This window comes from Ursus arctos, unplaced genomic scaffold (assembly GCF_023065955.2).
Source record: "Ursus arctos isolate Adak ecotype North America unplaced genomic scaffold, UrsArc2.0 scaffold_29, whole genome shotgun sequence".
Lineage (NCBI taxonomy): Eukaryota > Metazoa > Chordata > Mammalia > Carnivora > Ursidae > Ursus > Ursus arctos.
Genome location: NW_026622974.1, coordinates 19,832,131 through 19,851,838, shown reverse-complemented (window position 1 = coordinate 19,851,838; position 19,708 = coordinate 19,832,131). Strand labels below are relative to the sequence as shown.

Here is a 19,708-nt window from a genome sequence, read left to right as displayed (position 1 = left end):
ACATGAAAAATTTGTTGTAAGGATGGAGAGAGCTTTAAGTCCACAATCAGTGGACTTAAAACTGTGTTTGGTGCATGGCAACATGAAGTAAGTGCTAAATATCTTCTTCGGAAAATGGTTTAATCCTTCCTCCCTCATAAATTGCCTGATAAGGAGTCTTGGAAATTAGATGCCCAGGATGTCGTATTCTTGTCTAATAGGTGTCATTAATATTGCATCCATTTGATGGACATAGCCACCCTGGGAAAGAGTATATAGACTATAAAAAAATCTTGGAATCAGAAATGAGACAGTAATGGGACAAACAGTAGATACAATTTTTGGTTTTCATTTTTATCCATTTCATCCAAATGAAGAGGATTCATTTCCTCTAAGAATCTTGTGTTATGAGTTGTATTTTCTTTTCTGGTTAAGCACAATTAGCAGCCTAGGCAAAATTAAAACAGGCTCTCAATAAATTTTAGAAACTGGCCCAGAAGCCGTTCTGCAGCAGCGTGTAATAAACCTGTGTTAATAATTCATCACGTGTGCCAGGCTGCTGCCCCAATGTATCATTCTCCTAGAACTTCTCCGTCTACCATCCCTTCACTGACCAGCTAGGTCACCCCAACTACATTCTCCAGGCTCTAACTACTAACCACTGTTACTGCCCATGTTGCCACTGGTGCTCTAAGTGCCTTCAAACCCTGAGCCACTGCCGCTAGGATTGCTACTGGTTTGCTGCTGCTGTGTACAAATGCAGACCTTTAAGGAGAGCCAGGAAAAAGGAGTTTTCAAGCTGCAGCAAAAACATGTGTGCTCAATAGAGAGCTCAGTGCAAGCTCAGAGAATAGTTTTTATTACATGCCTTGAAGGTGGCACCAGGGATGACGAGATCATCCGACTGTTGCCATAGGCAGTCCTGATGGAAATGTCAGTAAGTGACCAAAGGTAGCTGTGAGTTAACTCTGCAACACAGGGTAAATCAATTAACTGTTCTGTATTTAGTTTGACAACAAATAATGCAGACGCAATTTTTATTTTCAAGTTCACAAGGTTTGAAAAACATATATAAAAGTGTTTTGAAAAATACAAAGTACCTGGGACTCCTGCGTGGTGCAGTTGGTTAAGCGTCTGACTCTTGGTTTCAGCTCAGGTCGTGATCTCAGGGTGGTGAGATTGAGCCCCACTTTGGCGTGGAGTCTGGCGTGGACTGTCTTCCTCTCCCTCCGCCCCTCCCCCCACCTCTCAAATAAATAACTCGCTCTTTTTTTAAAAAAGAAAAATATGAAGTACCATATAAAGGTGTGGTGTTTTGGGGATTTTTTTCAATGAGAAATGGTAGAAATCCATATCACTTTATGGAAATTTCCAAATTGGATCATCTATGTATCTGATTTGTTAAACATATTATCTGCAATCATCATCATTGGTCCTATAAGGAATGATGTTGAATTTTATTTTAATTCAAACTGATGACCAGTGAATCTCTCCTGAATGTTTGTTTATACATGATCTCAAATCAAACTGTCATTGATGTTTGGAACTATTCATTACAATAGTTCAAATAGAGAAAAAACCCATTTTTAATGGAAGTGGTACCATAATTACTCTATCTTCAGTATTTCAATGAAGTGATAAAATATGTATGCTTAGAAATTTTTAGATTTACAACCCAATAACCAAGCAAACCAAAATTATAAAAACTCGAGTAGGATATCATTCTTTCCCTCTCTCTGGCTTATTTCATTATTATTCTTTTAAGACTATATGCATATATACTGTACAACATATATATAAATATAGGCTATGTATAATTTGTAAATTTTAGACTCAAAATTATTAGGATTATCTCTCTAAAATGCCATGATATCTAGAAACTAGTGTTCACTAATTTTTAAATAATTATTACTGTTTATTATTCTAAGCAACATTTTCTATATATAATAAATCTTAAATCAGGAGATACAATCAGTGATTTCATTAGTATAAATAAAATTTGGGAATTATAGACTTTGTAAAGTTTCAAAATATTTTCTGGATAAATATTCAGAAAAACTCAAGACATAAATGATTCATTGAAAAAATTACTACACTGCCTAAAAGTAACTGTTCAAAAGGGTAGGTTCACACTTCTCTGCTAATGGATCATCAAACATCTTTTCAGTGAAACAACAGAATTATTTTCTTTCAATGGCTTAATATTGACATTTTCCTCAGCTTTCAAGTCCTGTCCAAAGGCAGCACAGATTGGATATTATGGGGGGAAAGACACTGCTTTTCACATTTGTGATACATCACAGAGAAGGAGATTCACATTTGCTTGATGTCTTTGGGTTCAGTGAGCAATGATGAACTAATTTTAATATGGCATATGGATTATACTCAGCCCATAAAGTTTAATATAAAAATATATATCTAATAGTAGCCATGTCTTACAATTTTCCTTAGTAGTTCTGTTTTGAAATTTTTATATTTGATTTTACTAATTGCCACTAATTTTCCATTTTTTATTATAATTGTGTTTGAAAATATGATATCTTTAGTACTTGTGAGATAATAGAAAATATATGCATTGGTGTCTGCCCCCACTTATGCCACAAAGCTCTTAAAACAAACCCTTGTAATTTCTTAAGTGATAAGAACACGAGGAGCATTTCTTGCTCTGATATTTGTCTTTGACCGTGTCCCTTGACATAGGGCTCCTAAAGCCCTAGTAGATTTGTAAGTGATAAAGGCAGTAGGAGCATATTCTATTCTAATAACAGGACTCTGTGTGGGCTCCTGGATGACTCCTTGGTGGGGGCCGGTCACCAGAAAGACCAAGCTATGACTAGATACTTGGAATTTTCAGTCCAAGCCCCCCACCCTCTAGAGAGGGGAAGGGGGCTGGAAATGGATTTAATAATTCCATGCTTACATGAGGAAGCCTCCACAAAACCCCAATAATACAGGGCTCAGAGCGCTCCCACGTGAGTCAACACATCCTCAACAGGAAGGTGATGCACTCCAACTCCACAGGGACAGAAACTTCTGCTCTTGGAACCTCCCAGACTTTACCCTATGTATCTCTTCATCTGGCTGTTCATCTATATTCTTTATCATATCCTTTAATAAACTGGTAAATGTGTTTCCCTGAGTGCTGTGAATAACTCTAGCAAATTAATCAAATCCAAGGGGGGGCTTCCTTGGAACCTCTGATCTATAGCCAGTTGGTCAGAAACACTGGTGTCTGAAGCTGGCGTCTGAAGTATGTGTTGCGGGGAAGAGGGCCAGCAGTCTTACAGGATAGAGGATCTTAACCTGTATGGTCTGACGCTGTCTCCAAGTAGTTAGTGTCCAAGCTGCATTAAAGTGTGGGACACCCAACTAGTGTCAGAGAGCAATTTTTGGTGTGGGGAAAAACCTCAACACATTTGGCAACCAGAAGTGAAGTGTTTGTGAGGAGTGAAGGAGGCTCACAGGAGAGAAAAACACAGTAGAGAAGTGGGTTTTTCCCTATATAGGAAAGTAGAACAGTACTAGTTGTGAAAACCAAACAATTTCTCCAGAGTGTTTATTCATAGCTTTTCTCTAAGTACAGAATATAGGTTTGTGATACAAAGTCAATTGATTCAAAAGTGAAAAAGTCAATCTATCAAATAATATGCCTTATTTTCCCTGAAGTGGATAATTTGCTATTGAATCATGCAAATACATCAGTAACCCAGCTCTTCCATTGCACTCCCCCCTCCCATGCTACCATCACGTTTCCAACAAAACCCTCTGAACTCCCTTAAAAGTATTATTATATAAAACAAGAAATTGCTTATTAATAGAATAAATCCAAATGATTAGTTTAAAACTGTTAATATATAGCAGACTGTAGGGAGAAACAAGCTTAATGGTTTATTTTTATTTTCATTCCCATTACCTCTATTAAAGCTGCTTTGTTGTGTACTGTATCAGAGGGTAGCTCTGGTTCATAATGGGATGTTGGTGTACTTCGAGAAGACTGTTCATCCCTGTCCTTGATTTTAGTGGCTGAGTTTCCTTTAAAAATAACTCATTCTTGCATTGTACTACATATATCTTGTGTATAATCAATCTCTGAAATTCAGGTTTTGAAGCTTTGAAAAACAGACCTTGTACATATGGCACAACAGCTGGACCTAAATGTTCAACTCTCTTCTATTCTACTCTGTATATTGTATTTTTAAATCTAATTTCAAAAATATGAGTCTGAAATGATAATATATTTAAGAAATATTAAGTAATAGAAACTTCTGAGTAAAAATGGGGGAAGGAACAGGATACCAGACTGTCCCTTTGTGCATAGCAAAACGAACCACCCTCCCGTCTCCCACAAGGATGGGGGAGGAGAACAGGCCAACAACTGGAGAAAAAACAGTCTTATGCCATTTTATGCTAAAACCTTCTATAAATCCAAGGAGAGAAAACACAAGATGCTGGTTCAGAGTGTGGTGTTTCTAAATGTGCTGTCATTGCCCCCAGCCTCCCCTCCTTAGTGAAAAGAGGAGTCAAAGATAATACTAAATTCTTAATTATAATCTCGAATTCAGAGAAAAGCAGCCTAAGAAATTGAATAGAAAGTCATGGGAAAAAATAAGGGAAAACACTAAGGAATAGAAGCCCAAAAACTGCTAATGGATTCAGGAGTGGCGGAATAGGTAAAGCTGCATCACCCACTGCCAGGCACTGGACTAATTTGGCGTATTGTACCAGCTGAAGCCCTTAGAAGTGTGATAAAAGCCTAGATGGGTTGAGTGGGCTCTAGAAAGGGACATTTAGGAGGATCTCAAAAGAGTGATTTTCAACCATGTTCATTATGCCCTTTGCTACTTGTACTTTGTTATTAAATCTTTAATGCTGTTGTTCTGTCCAGTTTGTTTTCTTCCACAATATTGATTTAATCTAACTATTTTGTATTACATTTCACTTTGTGTTTCTCTTACTGAATTTATATTCTTAATAAGTTCTAGAGCATAAAAAACTCATGGAAAATCATTTTTATTTCTTAGATTTTGTATGTCCCACTCCTATCTGATTTTCAGTTGTGTTTTGAATCCTTTCCTGTCTTCCTTCCTTCCTATGGGCATCTCTGTCCAGTCCAAGACTGCTATGTTGCTTAACACCAGGGGACCCCCTTTACATTGTATTCTATGTAATTTTTTCTCCTTGGAGTTGGTTTTGGTTTTATTTGCTATAATATAATAACTCATTTCTCCTAATACACCTCAATTTCAAAAACTAAAATTAGCCTATTTTCCTTTGTTAAAGGATAATTTTCAAAAAGATACATAAAATGAACAAATGCCAAAATTTTATTTAACCTATTAATTAATGAGGGAACTAGTGAGATACCACAACCAATTCAAAGGAGAAGTCAAGAAACAGAGACATATGTATATAAGATAAAGGAATTTCGAAGCAGATTTACAAATAGATGAAAGCAAGTCTACCTGCAGGGTAATAATCAATTGCATTTCACCAGACACAGTTAGTTTGCATTGCCATAGATAAGAATAATTTGAATTCTTACTAGTTTTCACCAACTTACAGGTTACAAAATAGCTCAAAGATAAAGGTGAGGAGAACCTGAATGGGTAGCTAGATTTTTTTTTTTCCTAATTTTTTTTCTTTTAAGAGAGCGAGCCAGTGGAGGGCAGGGGCACTATAGGAGAGGGAGAAAGAGAATCTTAAGCAGCCTCCATGCCTGGCATGGAGCCCCATGCAGGGCTCAATCTCACGACCCTGAGGTTATGACCCAACCCTAAATTAAGAGTCAGTGGCTTAACTGACTGAGCCACCCTGGCACCCCTAATGATGGCCATTTTCGAGGGTTCTAATTTGAGCTTGGTTTAGTATAATTTGCTGGTATTTTTTTATTAAAGTATTGTCTTAAATACATATATTCACAAGAATCAATAAAAGAAGAAAGTAGGAAATAGAGATATTCAAAAATATTAAAAATATATATTTCACAAATATCTGAGAATTCAGTGAATACATAACAAGTAATTATTTAGTAAATACATAACAAGAATCATTTATTTTGATGATTTGGGATCAACTGGAAGCTAAAAGAGGAAAAAATGAAAATTGACCCCTGACTTATTCTTGACCCTACCAGATAATCCAGGATAATTTCATCTCAAAATCTTTAATCACACCTGCAAAGTGCCTTTTGCCAAATAAGGTTAACATCCACAGGTTCCAACAATTAGAATATGGACTGTCTTTGATGGCCATTATCCCACCTACCACAAACTCCTCCTTCATATCATGTACAAAAATTGATTCTAGGTACAGTATAGATATTAAATAAAGCTTACAAAAGGTAATATAAAGAAACAACTTTATGACTTTAAGGCAAGCAAAATATCTGAAAGGTTACATAGAAATCACTAATTGCAACCATGAAGGAAACAATAAATAGACCTACGCTAAAATTAAGACCATATGTTCAACAAAACTCACCCTTAAGCAATTGGCAAGACAGTCCACAGAATTGGAGTAAGTATTTTCAGTAAATATGGTTAACAAAGAGCTTATATGCTATACACACACACACAGACATATGTATATAGATCTGGATATTAAATATATACATAGATTTACCTCTAACCAGTCAAGAGAAAGCAAACAACCAAATAGAAATGTACGAAATATGAACTGACACTTCACAAAAGAAGATATCAAACTATCCACTAAACATGACAATATGCTCAACTTCACTAGTATGAGGAAAATAAAAATTGAAGCTACAATAAAATAAACACAGAGTAGTTGAAATCTGCAAGGCAGCCATACCAAATGACGGTAGGACTGGGTCATCTGGAACTCTTCCTGCTGGTAAGGAGTTAAATCAAAATGCTATTTTGGAAAACTGGCAGTAGCTATTCAGTTAATCATATTCAACAATTCAGCTCTTGGTTATATACACAACAGAAATGCATGTGCTTCATTCAGCACAAAAGACACATACAAGATTATCATTAGCAGCATTATTCATAATAACCAAAAACTGGGGTGGGAGGAGGATGTTCATCTATAGAAGAAAGAATAACTGGATTGTAAGTATTCATTCAATCAAATATTATAAAGCAATGAAAATGAATGGATTTTAGCATAGGTGCTATCTCTTAAACATAATATTGAGCAAAAGTAAATAAACACCACAGAATATATACAATATGATCCCAGTAATATGAAGTTTTAAATCGAGCAAAATTAATTCTACCTGTTAAACATCAGGTTTGTGGTTAGGAGGGAAGAAAGGAGTGATTGATAAGACTTTTGACAGTGCAGATAACGTTCTTTTTCTTAAGTTAGTGGTATTTGGGTGAGTGGGTTCACTTTGTAATAATTCACTGAGCTGTACGTTTAATATTTGTGCGATTTTTTGTGTGAGTTATACTTCAATTAAAAATGTTAACTATTTGCTTACAAGACAGATGTCTTAAGTTTATTATTAAATGAAAGGAGAAAGATGAATAAAGCTACTTAACACATTATTTCCTTTTTAAAAATAAAACTAAGGCTATATAAATATTCATATGTGTACAGATATATGGTAGAAAAGAATATCTCAAGTGAGATGAAAGAATGAGCTGGAGATGGGGCACCTGGGTGGCTCAGTCGTTAAGCGTCTGCCTTCGGCTCAGGGCGTGATCCCAGCGTTCTGGGATCGAGCCCCACATCAGGCCCCTCCGCTGGGAGCCTGCTTCTTCCTCTCCCACTCCCCCTGCTTGTGTTACTTCTCTCGCTGGCTGTCTCTATCTCTGTCAAATAAATAAATTTAAAAAAATCTTTAAAAAAAAAAAAAGAATGAGCTGGAGAAAGGGGAGTGTTTATTTTTTTTCTTTATATATTTCTTTATCATTTTAATTTTTATGAAAGACACATTAAAATTAAAATACAAATAATTAACTAATAATAAACCAAGTTATGTAATACTCAACAGGTGCCAGACACTTTTCATTTATTTTTTTATTTAATTATCACAGTAGTTCTAGTAATTACTTGCTCTCCTCATCCCATTATAATGTATGAGGAAACTGAGGCTCAGAATAAGATCATCTTCCTATTAAGAAACACAGTCAGAAAGTTAATCTCATGTCAATTCAATGCAGTTAATGCCATGCCATAGTGTATAATTCTAATATTATTACATTGAATAATTTAATAATACTCCTACCATCTCACCAGATCATTACTCCTTGAGGACAGAGATTGTGTTTGTTGAAAGAATAATTATTGAATAAAATATAAATCTAATCACTAATTTAATGTAATGTTTGTTTTTAAAGGTAGTGAGAAGAATATTGGGCAACACTTTCTTCATTTGTTTCTCGTGGAAGGAAGGCCCACAGTTAAATATGGATGTGGAAGTTCTCAAAAGAACTTGACTCTTTCTGCTAATTATAGCATTAACACGAATGTGTTCATTCCTGTCATAGTACGGTAAGTCCTGCATAGTAGTTCTTTGAATTATAGTGCTGAGCCTTTTTAAATGTTATTTGTATGTTTAATGACTACCCACATAGGAAAAGAAAGACAGAAAGGTCCATCTGAAAAGCTGTTTTGCCGATCAATTTTTTCAGTCTGATGGAGTAAAGTACAGAATAAACTAAGGTATAATTTGATACCACCCAATGGCAATCAAATTATATACAAATTGAATCAATTTCTTTTAAAATACCATGGAGCAAATAAATAGGTTGAAGAGTTGTGTGGTTCAGTTGAAATTAAGATCTAGCTAGTCAGTTAAGTGTGGGACTCTTGATCTCAGCTCAGGTCATGATCTCAGCTCAGGTCATGATCTCAGGGTGGTGAGATAGAGCTTCAGGTCAGGCGACTGAGCCCAGCGTGAGGCTCTGCGCTTAGCAGGGAATCTGCTTAAGATTTTCTCTCCCCTTCTCCCTCTGCCTCTCCCCTCCTCTCTCCCCCTTTCTAAGGAAGGGAGGAAGGAACAAGGGAAGGGAAGGGAGCAAGGGAGGGAGGAAGGGAGGGAGAAAAGGAGAAAAGGGAAGGAAGGAAGCAAATTAAGATAAAGTTCAGTTGTTCAACAAAATATCTTCTGAGTGAAAATAGCTGTTCAGAATGGGGGGTGGGGGGTAGCGTTGACTCTGCACAGAAAAAAAGAGAATCCAGTAGGGGAAAAAATTGAATATTGAATGAAAATGTCTTTCTAGGACATAAGAAATTTTGGAAGGCAGTCTTGAAATTAATTCATACTTCAGAATTAGGAAATCTCAGAAGAGAGAAATGGTTAAATATCATGGTCACATCCCAAGGGCATTACTTAACAAAATTTACATATAGCAGCCAAGAATTTAAAATTCTTCATCAGTATAGCAATCTAGTGATAATGGTCTCTAAAGTTACTCTGTGTCAGTTAAAAATAACATTTTGTGTCTGAGTTTATATGTTAGATGACAATTGGATACGTTAGTCTGATTAGCAGGAATCTTGGCTAACCTGTGAAGGTTATATAAATCAAATAAGCTTTCCCAGGGTCTGCATCAATCTGCAAATAAAATCATGGAAATTGACACCAATCTGAAAATGGAAACTCTAGGCAGGGACAGTATCTTGCTCATTTTTAATGCAGTTTGTAGGGCATCTGAAAGAAAGATGCTCAGTAAATGTTTGAACGAATGAAGAAATGAGAGTGTCTTGGCTGAGCCTTTCAGTTGGTTATGACGAGAAGGCAAGGAAATTACCCTAAGGTAATGAAATTATTATTCATAAATTAGGCAAACCCTTTTGGAACAGAGCTGTGTAAAGCAAAACACATTTTCAGAGCAATGGACCTAACTCTTAATTTAATCATCTCTCTTTTTGCTCACAAAAAAAGAACCAGATGAGAAGGTGAATAACTTAGAAACCAATTTAAAAGCCATTTTGATTGATAACATCATCATTTTATACAATGTAATCATTTCATACTAACAGTGGCATATTTGATCATATATGAAGTAATTTCTGTTTTGGTCAAACTTTCTTAAAGGGATGATTTCATTTTTTGCCTTTAAATAATGAATACCTAAGTAGACAGTCCTCAAACCACACAGAGCCTTAGGTAGACTGAGGTTGAAACCCCTCCTTTAAAAAAATACTGATGCTTCTAAGTAAAACTAAAAACCAAGGGCTTTCCAAATATTTCAATTAATTTTATTCAAAACTTAGAAAATGAGAGATATCTCTACTGACACAAAAATGCAAATCTGCTTTGTCTTATAGGCAGCATCCTACAAGACCTTAAGGTGACAATAGGTTACATTAAAGGTTGACCTAGGACTGTCTTATATTTGTATATTATATGTTATATAAATTATTTAAGTTTATGTAATAACTATGAATAACAAGTATATACTAGGCAATTCTTCAATAAGTTTTACTGTGAAAATATAAAAAGAGGTAAGGTGGTAACCAGACAGAGGGGAGAGGTCAAGAGGGAGAAAATGTAAGATGAGAGATTTGAGCACGTTTAATTGTGGATTGGACTTATTAGCTGAGTGGAAGGTGTTACTACATAGAAAAATAATGAACAATTGAGAACACAAAGTCCCTTAGAAGTTTAGAGTGATGAGATACAGCCCACATGAGAGAAGACTCCTGCCAGAGGGGAGGGAAAATGGGAAAGATGCATATACTGAGACTTCTGATTTCTATATTTGTGTATGTTCCTTGATCTATGACTGCCTTTTGCTTGATCCCTATCTGTCCAGTTGTTTATGTCATCTCTCTCTGTCTTGCCTGCTCCACTCTTACTTCTCCATCTTTAACTGGGCACAAGTTAGAATTAAAAGGGTCTTTTTGCACAGCTCTTTCTAGCTATCCTAATTCTCTCTAATGGGTCACTTGTTATTGCAAACTCAGAACAAGTTTGTCCCTAGAAAGCATGTGAATTAAGGTCCTTTTTAATTATATGAATGTTGTTGGAATTTCTTCTATATTTAAGGGTCTCTGACAATAAAATACTATAGCATGATTGATAAGAACTTATTTTCAAAAATTAGTGGAATGAGCTCTAAGGTAAACATGTAAAAATGACTTTGATTTTTATTTTGTTATTAGCCACTGAGAATAAACATGAGAGTATTTCCTCCTACTAAATTTGCATTGTACCTGCAGATAGATGGCAGAAGTAGAACGAACTTGAATAAGCCACCTGTAGTGATTGAGGTCAATTCAGTATCAAGATAGAAGTTCTTCTTAAATGAAGTGGAACAGAGATCACAGCTCTACAGATAGATTGTAATTCATACTCATGCACAGTTTGTCTTTCATTTCAACAAATTTTGAAAGGGATCACATAGAGAGGGTCTTAGTTTTCACAAGGGTTATTCTCCTTTAGGGAAGTTCAGAAAAAAATGTCTTACCATATATATACTTCTTAAAGTTTCTGAAGTTTAAATTTTTCTGCCACCTTTTGTGTCTCTCCTATACAAAAGCTGACTTTTTATTCAGCATTTTGTTCTGTAAAGAAGTCCTGTGTCGTTTCCTCTAGGTAATTTACTGTGTTATTATCTGCATGTTTTAAATCCACACGGCCTATTCTACCTTCCTTAGCTTTCTCAAAGACTTATCCAGAGGTGTAATGATATCCATGGATATCTAAGGCACACTCCAGTATCTACTGATTCATTTTTGTTAACAAACTCTTAGGGTAGCCAAAGCCAAGTGGATTTTGACCAAGAATTGCATGGGTGTCAGAACTACACATCCCAATCAGCAACTTTTGAGTAGCTGGTCAGTGTAAAGGAATGCATGCATGTTTTAAGATCAATTGAACAGAGGCTGAAAAAGCTTCTAATAGTTGGGCAGTGAGAACCTTAGAACTTGCTCAAATGCAAACATCAGATAAAACCAGTGCAACCATTTTGACACATCGCCTTGTTAGATATTTGGTCCAGAAAACAAAATAAACTGATAAAAACTGCTGTTGAGTTTTGTCAGTGGACTGATTTTTACCTCCTGTTTGATCTTACTAATTTCTCTGATGTAAAAACCTCATATAGGTAGAGGTATATGTATATGTGTGTGCTTGTGTGCTGAGTACATATCTGTTTAAGCTACTTTTTATTTCTTAACTAGCACATTTCCCACAATTGTTTAAGAAAGTAGAATATAAATTTATATAATGCAAAGCTAACACTAACCTTAAAAATGGGAAATAAAAAGAATTCTGAGTAGGATTGCTTTCGACTATATCAAATGAAGAGGTTTAGTGGTAAATAATTTATGAAAAATAAGAAAGGAACAAATGACAACTTCTTATAATACCAACATGTATCGTCAAAGGCCTTTCAAACAACTCTGCACAAAATCGGCTTCCAGTGCTTTGCCATTTTCCCCATATAAATTCTTTATATTACAACTTGTTGCCCAGCTGCTGTTAACCTAGAACTTCATACAGAGAATGATCGGGAGACTACCGAAGTTTATGTAAGGAGAAAGAATACCCATAATGTATTATCAGCTCTAATTCAGAGTAACTCAAAATGTTTTTTATGTCTCTGATTTTCTAAAATATGAAAGTTTTTCACACATTCCCGATAGCTAATATTATGTAAGCTATGGATTGCATGCCTTTAGTCTTAGTGCCCAGAAACTATGTAATAGCAAGAACCTTCACTTCTTGAAACAGATGGTGACTTTTGAACTGTGCTAAATCTATAAGATATTAGATTTATTCATAAAACGTTGCCATGTCAATATGGAAAGTTTGGCAAGCTTTTCATCTTAAAAAGGTCAAACTTCATCACTTCAATATTAATTTCTGTATCTTTTCCATCAACACTTCCATCTGGTATTTCTTAGAGGAAATGTAGGAAAACTGTAGCTAAATAGGGGAATTTAGCATAATACTTTGTAATTACATTGACTTGTACCTAAATACGTATATCTAAACATCGCTCTTTTCCTTTATCCATACATTACATACTAATCATACATATAATGTCCAGTAGTAGCTGGCTAGTAAATTATAGTTTATTTGTATTGAATTGGGACTAGCCACTATAAAAATAAAATTTCTTTCATTAAATAAGATTAAGAGAATCTTTTAGAAGTCTGTGGGTCTAGGAGTTGGTGATTTTAGTACTGTTTAGGATTATTGGGTAGAGTCTTCTACTAGCATGTATGGTTGTGTCTAAAATTTGCATATATCTTGAGAAACAAGGAAGTGTCAGGTTGGTGTTCAGTGAGGCAGAAATAGAATGGAGCTTTCTAAACAAAGACATCGTAATCGGAATGTGAAGCTGAGTCTACACAACATGTTCACTGGATAATATGCCAGTTATGGACTCAACCAACCAGTGATATAAAAAAAAAAATTCAAGTGATTGACTCTGTAATCACATGCTTGCTCCTCTTAATTGTGCAATTCAGTTGAAGTCATCCAAATGGAATGGCTGTTAACAAAGTTACAAAGTGAAGATTCAGGTCCATAACTCCTCATCTTCTAGTGTGCTGAGATGCCAAGACAGCCAGAGAACTGATTGACCCTCAAGGCTTCAGAGTAACCACAAAGACTCTACTGAAGAGAACGGGATACAGCAGTTGACAAGTACATCTGTAACATAAGAAATAAACTGGATTTTGAAGAAAGATTAGAAATTTACCAGAGGGACAGCAGATGGAAGAGGATAAGCAATGACGTCATGGCATAGAATAACATCATGGCTCATGTGGGAAATTGTATGGAGATTGGGTACAATGAAAACATAATGTTTGAGGTGAAAGGATATTTAGCTTTTCAGCAGATCATCAAACGTTGTGATTTCTAATGCAGAGATTCACTCACAAACTAAAATAAAAGCCAAGAAATTCTTTTGAGAATTAGCAATATATGCTGAAGAAAGCTTCACATTTTATTCATTCTTTATTGTTAATGGTAGATTTCTACAACTGTCAAGATGTTGAGGAAGTTGGAACTACTCATGTATGATGGCAGAGTATAAAGCAAAATGAACTTCAATCCCTAAAAGCCTTTTCCCTCTGGAATTCTAAAATGCATGTACACTATCATGTTTAAGACAAGTTTATATAAGAAAGCAGGAAGCAAATGAAAACTTAGGGGCAAACTGAATATATGGGAATTAGGTCAGAAAAGCAATAATTGATAAAGTCAGAGAACACTCTGCCACACAGGGCAGTTAAAGGGATTTAACACGTTAAAAAATAAGATTCATGAGAAAATCTCAAGGGATTATTTATTAAGTAAAGACGTGGTGAATTAGCAATACAGATTTAAATCCCATGTATTTTCCAACCTGCTTCTGTAGGACCCACAGCTCTCCCTAATTAGAATCCATCATCATGGTTAGAGGATATTTAATTACTGTTTTAAAAAGCTACCAAGAAAGATATTTTATGTGCAAGTTCTTTATGCCTTTTTCTTAGAGGTAGGCTTCAATCCTTGACAACATTTTTATCTTAATTAACTTCTGTAGAACAGAATGGACTCAAAATATAGACAATCTTACTTATTTTAAAAATGGCCAGCCACCTAACTTTCTAAATGAAGCTAAAAGAAGCTATGGAAGCTTCTTCCTCAACAAATTGATCTTGACTTCATCAATATACTGAATAAAAAGAAGGTATATATTGAGATAAATTGTTTTACAATTTAACATCTGTGAGCTCTGTTCTACCTAACACAGATTCATTTAAGAATAGTTTAAGACTTTTCAAAAGATATACTAAATTTTTAAAATTGAAAGCTGGTTTCATAGACAGGTACTGGTAGTAAGCCAAAGTATTTGAACTCAATAAATAGAGAACAAAGACTTTTAATATTTCTTCAGGTGATTTATTCTAATGCCACCATAAGAGACAGTAAATTCCTGTTTTATAGTAGTTCATGTAGAATTCTGTCCTGGTCCCTCCTGCTTTTCAACTTATAATAGTTGGCTTAATTCTAATTTCTAGTAATATTTGAACCCTAATTCTGACTTCAAAGACAATGTTACAAAGATAAAAAGGAAAGTCCAGGACAAAGCCCTGTAGCAAATACCATAAAAAGTCACATAGGAGCTTACTAGACACCTCAATAAAGCTCCCATCATTTGGGGGGCAGAAATTTCCAGTCCTGTGTGATGGACTGGGATAAACTCAACCATGCCCTGAGAATCTCTTCCCATCTCCCAAATGGATAAAATAGCAAAGAAGCCTTCTCCTGCTTGCATTGTACTAGCAATGACACTCATTTCTGCCCATAGGGTGCAGTAGCAGAGACTGTTCTGAAAGAAAATTCTAGCTGCTCTAGTATATAAGCCTCAGAGGAAATGATGTAAACACAATCCCAGCTTGGCATAGTCTCTGTGGAGAATTTGTGGAACAAGAGAAAGCAAAGATTTAGATTGTTTGCACAGAAATCACCAATGAGCAGGGCACCTGGGTGGCTCAGTCACTTAAGCTGTCTTTTTTTATTATTATAATATTTTTTATTATATTATGTTAGTCACCACACAGTACATCCCTAGTTTTTGATGTAAAGTTCCATGATTCATTTCTTGCGTATAACACCCAGTGCACCATGCAATACGTGCCCTCCTTAATACCCATCAACAGCCTATCCCATTCCCCCATCCCCCTCTCCTCTGAAGCCCTCAGTTAGTTTCCCAACGTCCATAGTCTCTCATGGTTCATTCCTTCTTCTGTTTACTCCCACTTTCTTCTTCCCTTTCTTCCCCTACCGATCTTCCTACTTCTTATGTTCCATAGATGAGAGAAACCATATGATAATTTTCTTTCTCTGCTTGACTTACTTCACTTAGCATTATCTCCTCCAGTCCCGTCCATGTTGCTGCAAATGTTGGGTAATCGTTCTTTCTGATGGCTGAGTACTATTCCATTGTATATACAGACCACATCTTCTTAATCCAGTCATCTGTTGAAGGGCATCTCAGCTCCTTCCACAATTTAACTATTGTGGACAATGCTGCTATGAACATTGGGGTGCATATGGCCCTTCTCTTCACTACGTCTGTACCTTTGGGGTAAATACCCAGTAGTGCAATTGCTGGATCATAGTGTAGCTCTATTTTTAACTTTTTAAGGGACCTCCACACTGTTTTCCAAAGTGGCTGTACCAACTTGCATTCCCACCAGCAGTGTAAGAGGGATCCCCTTTCTCCACATCCTCTCCAAAATTTGTTGTTTCCTGCCTTGGCAATTTTTGCCATTCTAACTGGCATAAGGTGGTATCTCAGTGTGGTTTGGATTTGAATTTCCCTGATGGCTAATGATGTTGAACATTTTTTCATGTGTCTGTTAGCCATTTGTATGTCTTCATTGGAAAAGTGTCTGTTCATATCTTCTGCCCATTTTTTTATTTGATTATTTGTTTCTTGTGTATTGAGTTTGAGAAGTTCTTTGTAGATCTTGGATACCAGTCTTTTATCTGTAGTGTCATTTGCAAATATCTTCTCCCATTCCGTGGGCTGCCTCTTAGTTTTTTTGACTGTTTCCTTGGCTGTGCAGAAGCTTTTTATCTTGATTAAGTCCCACAAGTTAATTTCGGCTCAGGTCATGATCTCAGGGTCCTGGGGTCAAGCCCTGTGTTGGGCTCTGTGCTCTCGGGGGAGTCTGCTTGAGGATACTGTCTCACCCTCTCCCTCTATCCCTGCCCCCAAAATAAATAAATAAATCTTTAATTTTTTTTTTAATTACCAATGAGCAAGGCTGATCCTTGGACACACATGTGCAAGCAGGCCTGAGGATTCCTCAAAATATTTGGAGATGGAGATTCTATAAAGGACTGTAATTCCTGCAGTTATGTCTCAGCCACTGAGACTTAATAACTAGTATCTGAGGTCAGGTTTTTGGAAATAGACAGTAGAGATTTGCATGCAGGAAGCTTATTAGGGAGTGCTCTTGGGAATAGCTTCCATAAGTCAGTGAGAGAAGCAGCAATGAGAAGAGGTAGAAGTTGAACTGCAGAGCAGCTGCAGCAGAGGCTTCAGCTGACCCTAAGGGAAGCTCTGGAGTAGGGATGTTCATAGTGTCCCAAATTGGGTCAAGGGGACCTGGGCCATTTTCCCATCGCCAGGAGACTCAAGGCAGCATACCACAGCATCCACTACAGCTGGTGAGGCTCATGGCTACATCATCACTTAAAGTCTAAGACTCTTCGGTTTAACTTACACATAAGCAAACCAATGTTGTTTTTAGATGAACTAGACACATATCACAACACCCCTTTAACTCCCACCATACTAACTAGAGGGCTAAGTTCCCCATGTTAATGACCTAGTTCTATTCAGTCTTGTCAGGAGTCATCTAAAGAAGCAGTGACTCTTAGGAAGAGCAGCTCAATACTAATCACATCAAAACCCCAAATGCCAATTTTGTAGATGTGTATCAGCATGGACATAGATAGCCACAAATAATGCTATTCTGTGATTTATCATTAAACCGTAGACCACTGTCCAAGTAGGGTATACCTAGATTTAGAGCAAAAGGGTAGATCTTTATATGTTCATTATGATTCACAATGAAAGCACAGGACACCTAAAGGGCACCTGGAAACAGGGAAGTAAGGAAGCAAAGCATTCTCTGTATAACTACAAAGAAATCTTTTACCTGTCTGCTCCTTTCTTTGAAACATAAAGATAATCACACTGATTTTCTTTTTGCTATACAGGCTCCTATAGGTGTCATCTATGTGAAAGTTCTTTAGAAAGCATCAAGTGTCCCTCAAATAAATAGTATTATTGTTATAGTTTATCATCCATATAAGTCTACTTCTATTGCTGCCCTAGGACCAGAAAAATCGCTCACTACTTTTTTATTTTATTTTATACTATCTCACTAAAAACACCTCATAAAAACTTTAGTGAACTTTTTTCTGCAGGTATTTCTCCTTCCAATTAAGTAAACTTACTTCCTCATGGTTTTGTTCTCTAAGCATTCAGTTATTTTAGGCACTATTTTCTGGATGTCCTCCAAAGTTTTCCGCAGCCCTATCAGTTGAATTTTATGTGCTGACTCCTTTTTTTTTAATGGACAGAAAGATCAAAGGCATCACATATATTTCTTCTCCCTGTGGAATTTTCCTCTAGATTACTAGCAGCCTGTTTTCTAATCTATAAGCAGGTCTCAAATATCACGTGTATCAGTTTACATTTATTAAATTTCCATCATGGATATTCTTCAAAGAATATATTTGAGGGAGATACAGTATACTTAGTGAAAGTAAAAATCTCCATTATTTCACTTTTCTTCCAACATTTCTCTTTTACATTCATGGTTTAGACACTGTCCATTTGTCTGTTTCTTGGAAAGATGCCAGACAAAGGCTGTTCAGAGAGCTATATGATCACACAGCATATATTCCAATGTGTCTTTAAAATCTGTTAAAGAAGTTTTGGGGACAACAAATATACATTTTGTGTGAAGTTGGAGATGTTCCCAGTGGCTTATTCTAAAAGTTACTGCCTTTCCAATAGGCAGTGGGGTGATTAATCCACCACCCTTTGGTGAAAACGCTTTTGAAATTCTTTGCTTGTTAAGTTCGTCTCCTTTTGTAGTTTCATAGATGGGAAAATGATAAGCTTGGACCAGGAGCAGGCTTTGTTTGGTATATGGTATAAGACGCAGATGAGTAGGATCAGGAAGTGAGCACAAAAAAGGCTGTACTACAAAAAGCAGATTTGTTACCATGTCAGCAGAAGAGAAGTCTATCCAGATAATTGTGACATATCTGGTAACTTTTGGGTGGATCCAACAAACAAGACTATATTTACAAAGATGTACTAGACACTTCACCTGCATAATAATCTCAATCTAGTTCATTTATCTATGCTCATTAACAGCTGTATAATTATAGTACTTAACTCTGCACCTACACAACAGGCACTATGATAAATACTTTTACACAATCTCATTAAATTTCACAATATCTTTAAGGGGTAGTTACTTTCATAATACTCATTTAAGAGATGAGTAAACTGGGGCTTAAAGCAATTAACTAATTTATTTAAGGTCCTGTAACTGAAGCAGGGTTTCCACCTAGACAGTTTTATTCTAGATCTCTTCCATTTAACCACCATACTATACAGCTCATTGTCGTTCAGATTTTCCTACCTAAATTAATACTCCTAAAAGGAGATAATATCAAATCAAAACACCTACAAGGAATCCCTCCCTCATCATCTATCTTTCAAGCACAGATTATGTGGTTTATAATCAAGGTCTTCTTCCCTATACATCTTTATCCTCCTCTGTAACCCAACATGGACTGTCCCATTCCACTAAATCCATGGTCCCAAACACAGTTCTACCTTTTCCCACTACCACATTTATTTTAGCTAATGCTACAGTTTCTCCCCTGAAATGCTCTCTCTATTCATTTCTCCTAACCATATACTACCCTTCCTGTAAGCCTGCCTCCTCTAGAAGCTAGCCTAGACTGATCCTCTTCCTTACTCTCAACTCCTAGCATGCTCTTGTGATACTCTTTGATACTCTTGCGATACTCTGTACTGGCCTTTCAAATGGATGGTTACCTCATCTCCAAAACCAAACAAACATGTAAAGCTTGAGTATGGGACAAGTAGAAGAAAAAAAAACTAGATAGACTTCATCATGGAAATCTTACTAGTGGAGATCAGTTAAGTAGATGAAGGGCATGGAAACTTAGCTTCTTAGATTATTTAGGCAGCAGATTTGGCATAAGCAAATACACAAATGATAAATGTTCATATAAGAAATT

General features: G+C 36.1%; 1 protein-coding gene across 1 annotated transcript in view; it reads left to right on the top strand.

Annotated features, from left to right (window-relative positions):
• Positions 1-19,708, top strand: part of EYS (eyes shut homolog) — a 1,472,707-nt gene that overhangs the window by 1,180,694 nt on the left and 272,305 nt on the right. Inside the window, 1 exon segment of the mRNA XM_044387239.3 lies at positions 8,296-8,445. Coding sequence (XP_044243174.2) covers positions 8,296-8,445 — 150 coding nt within the window.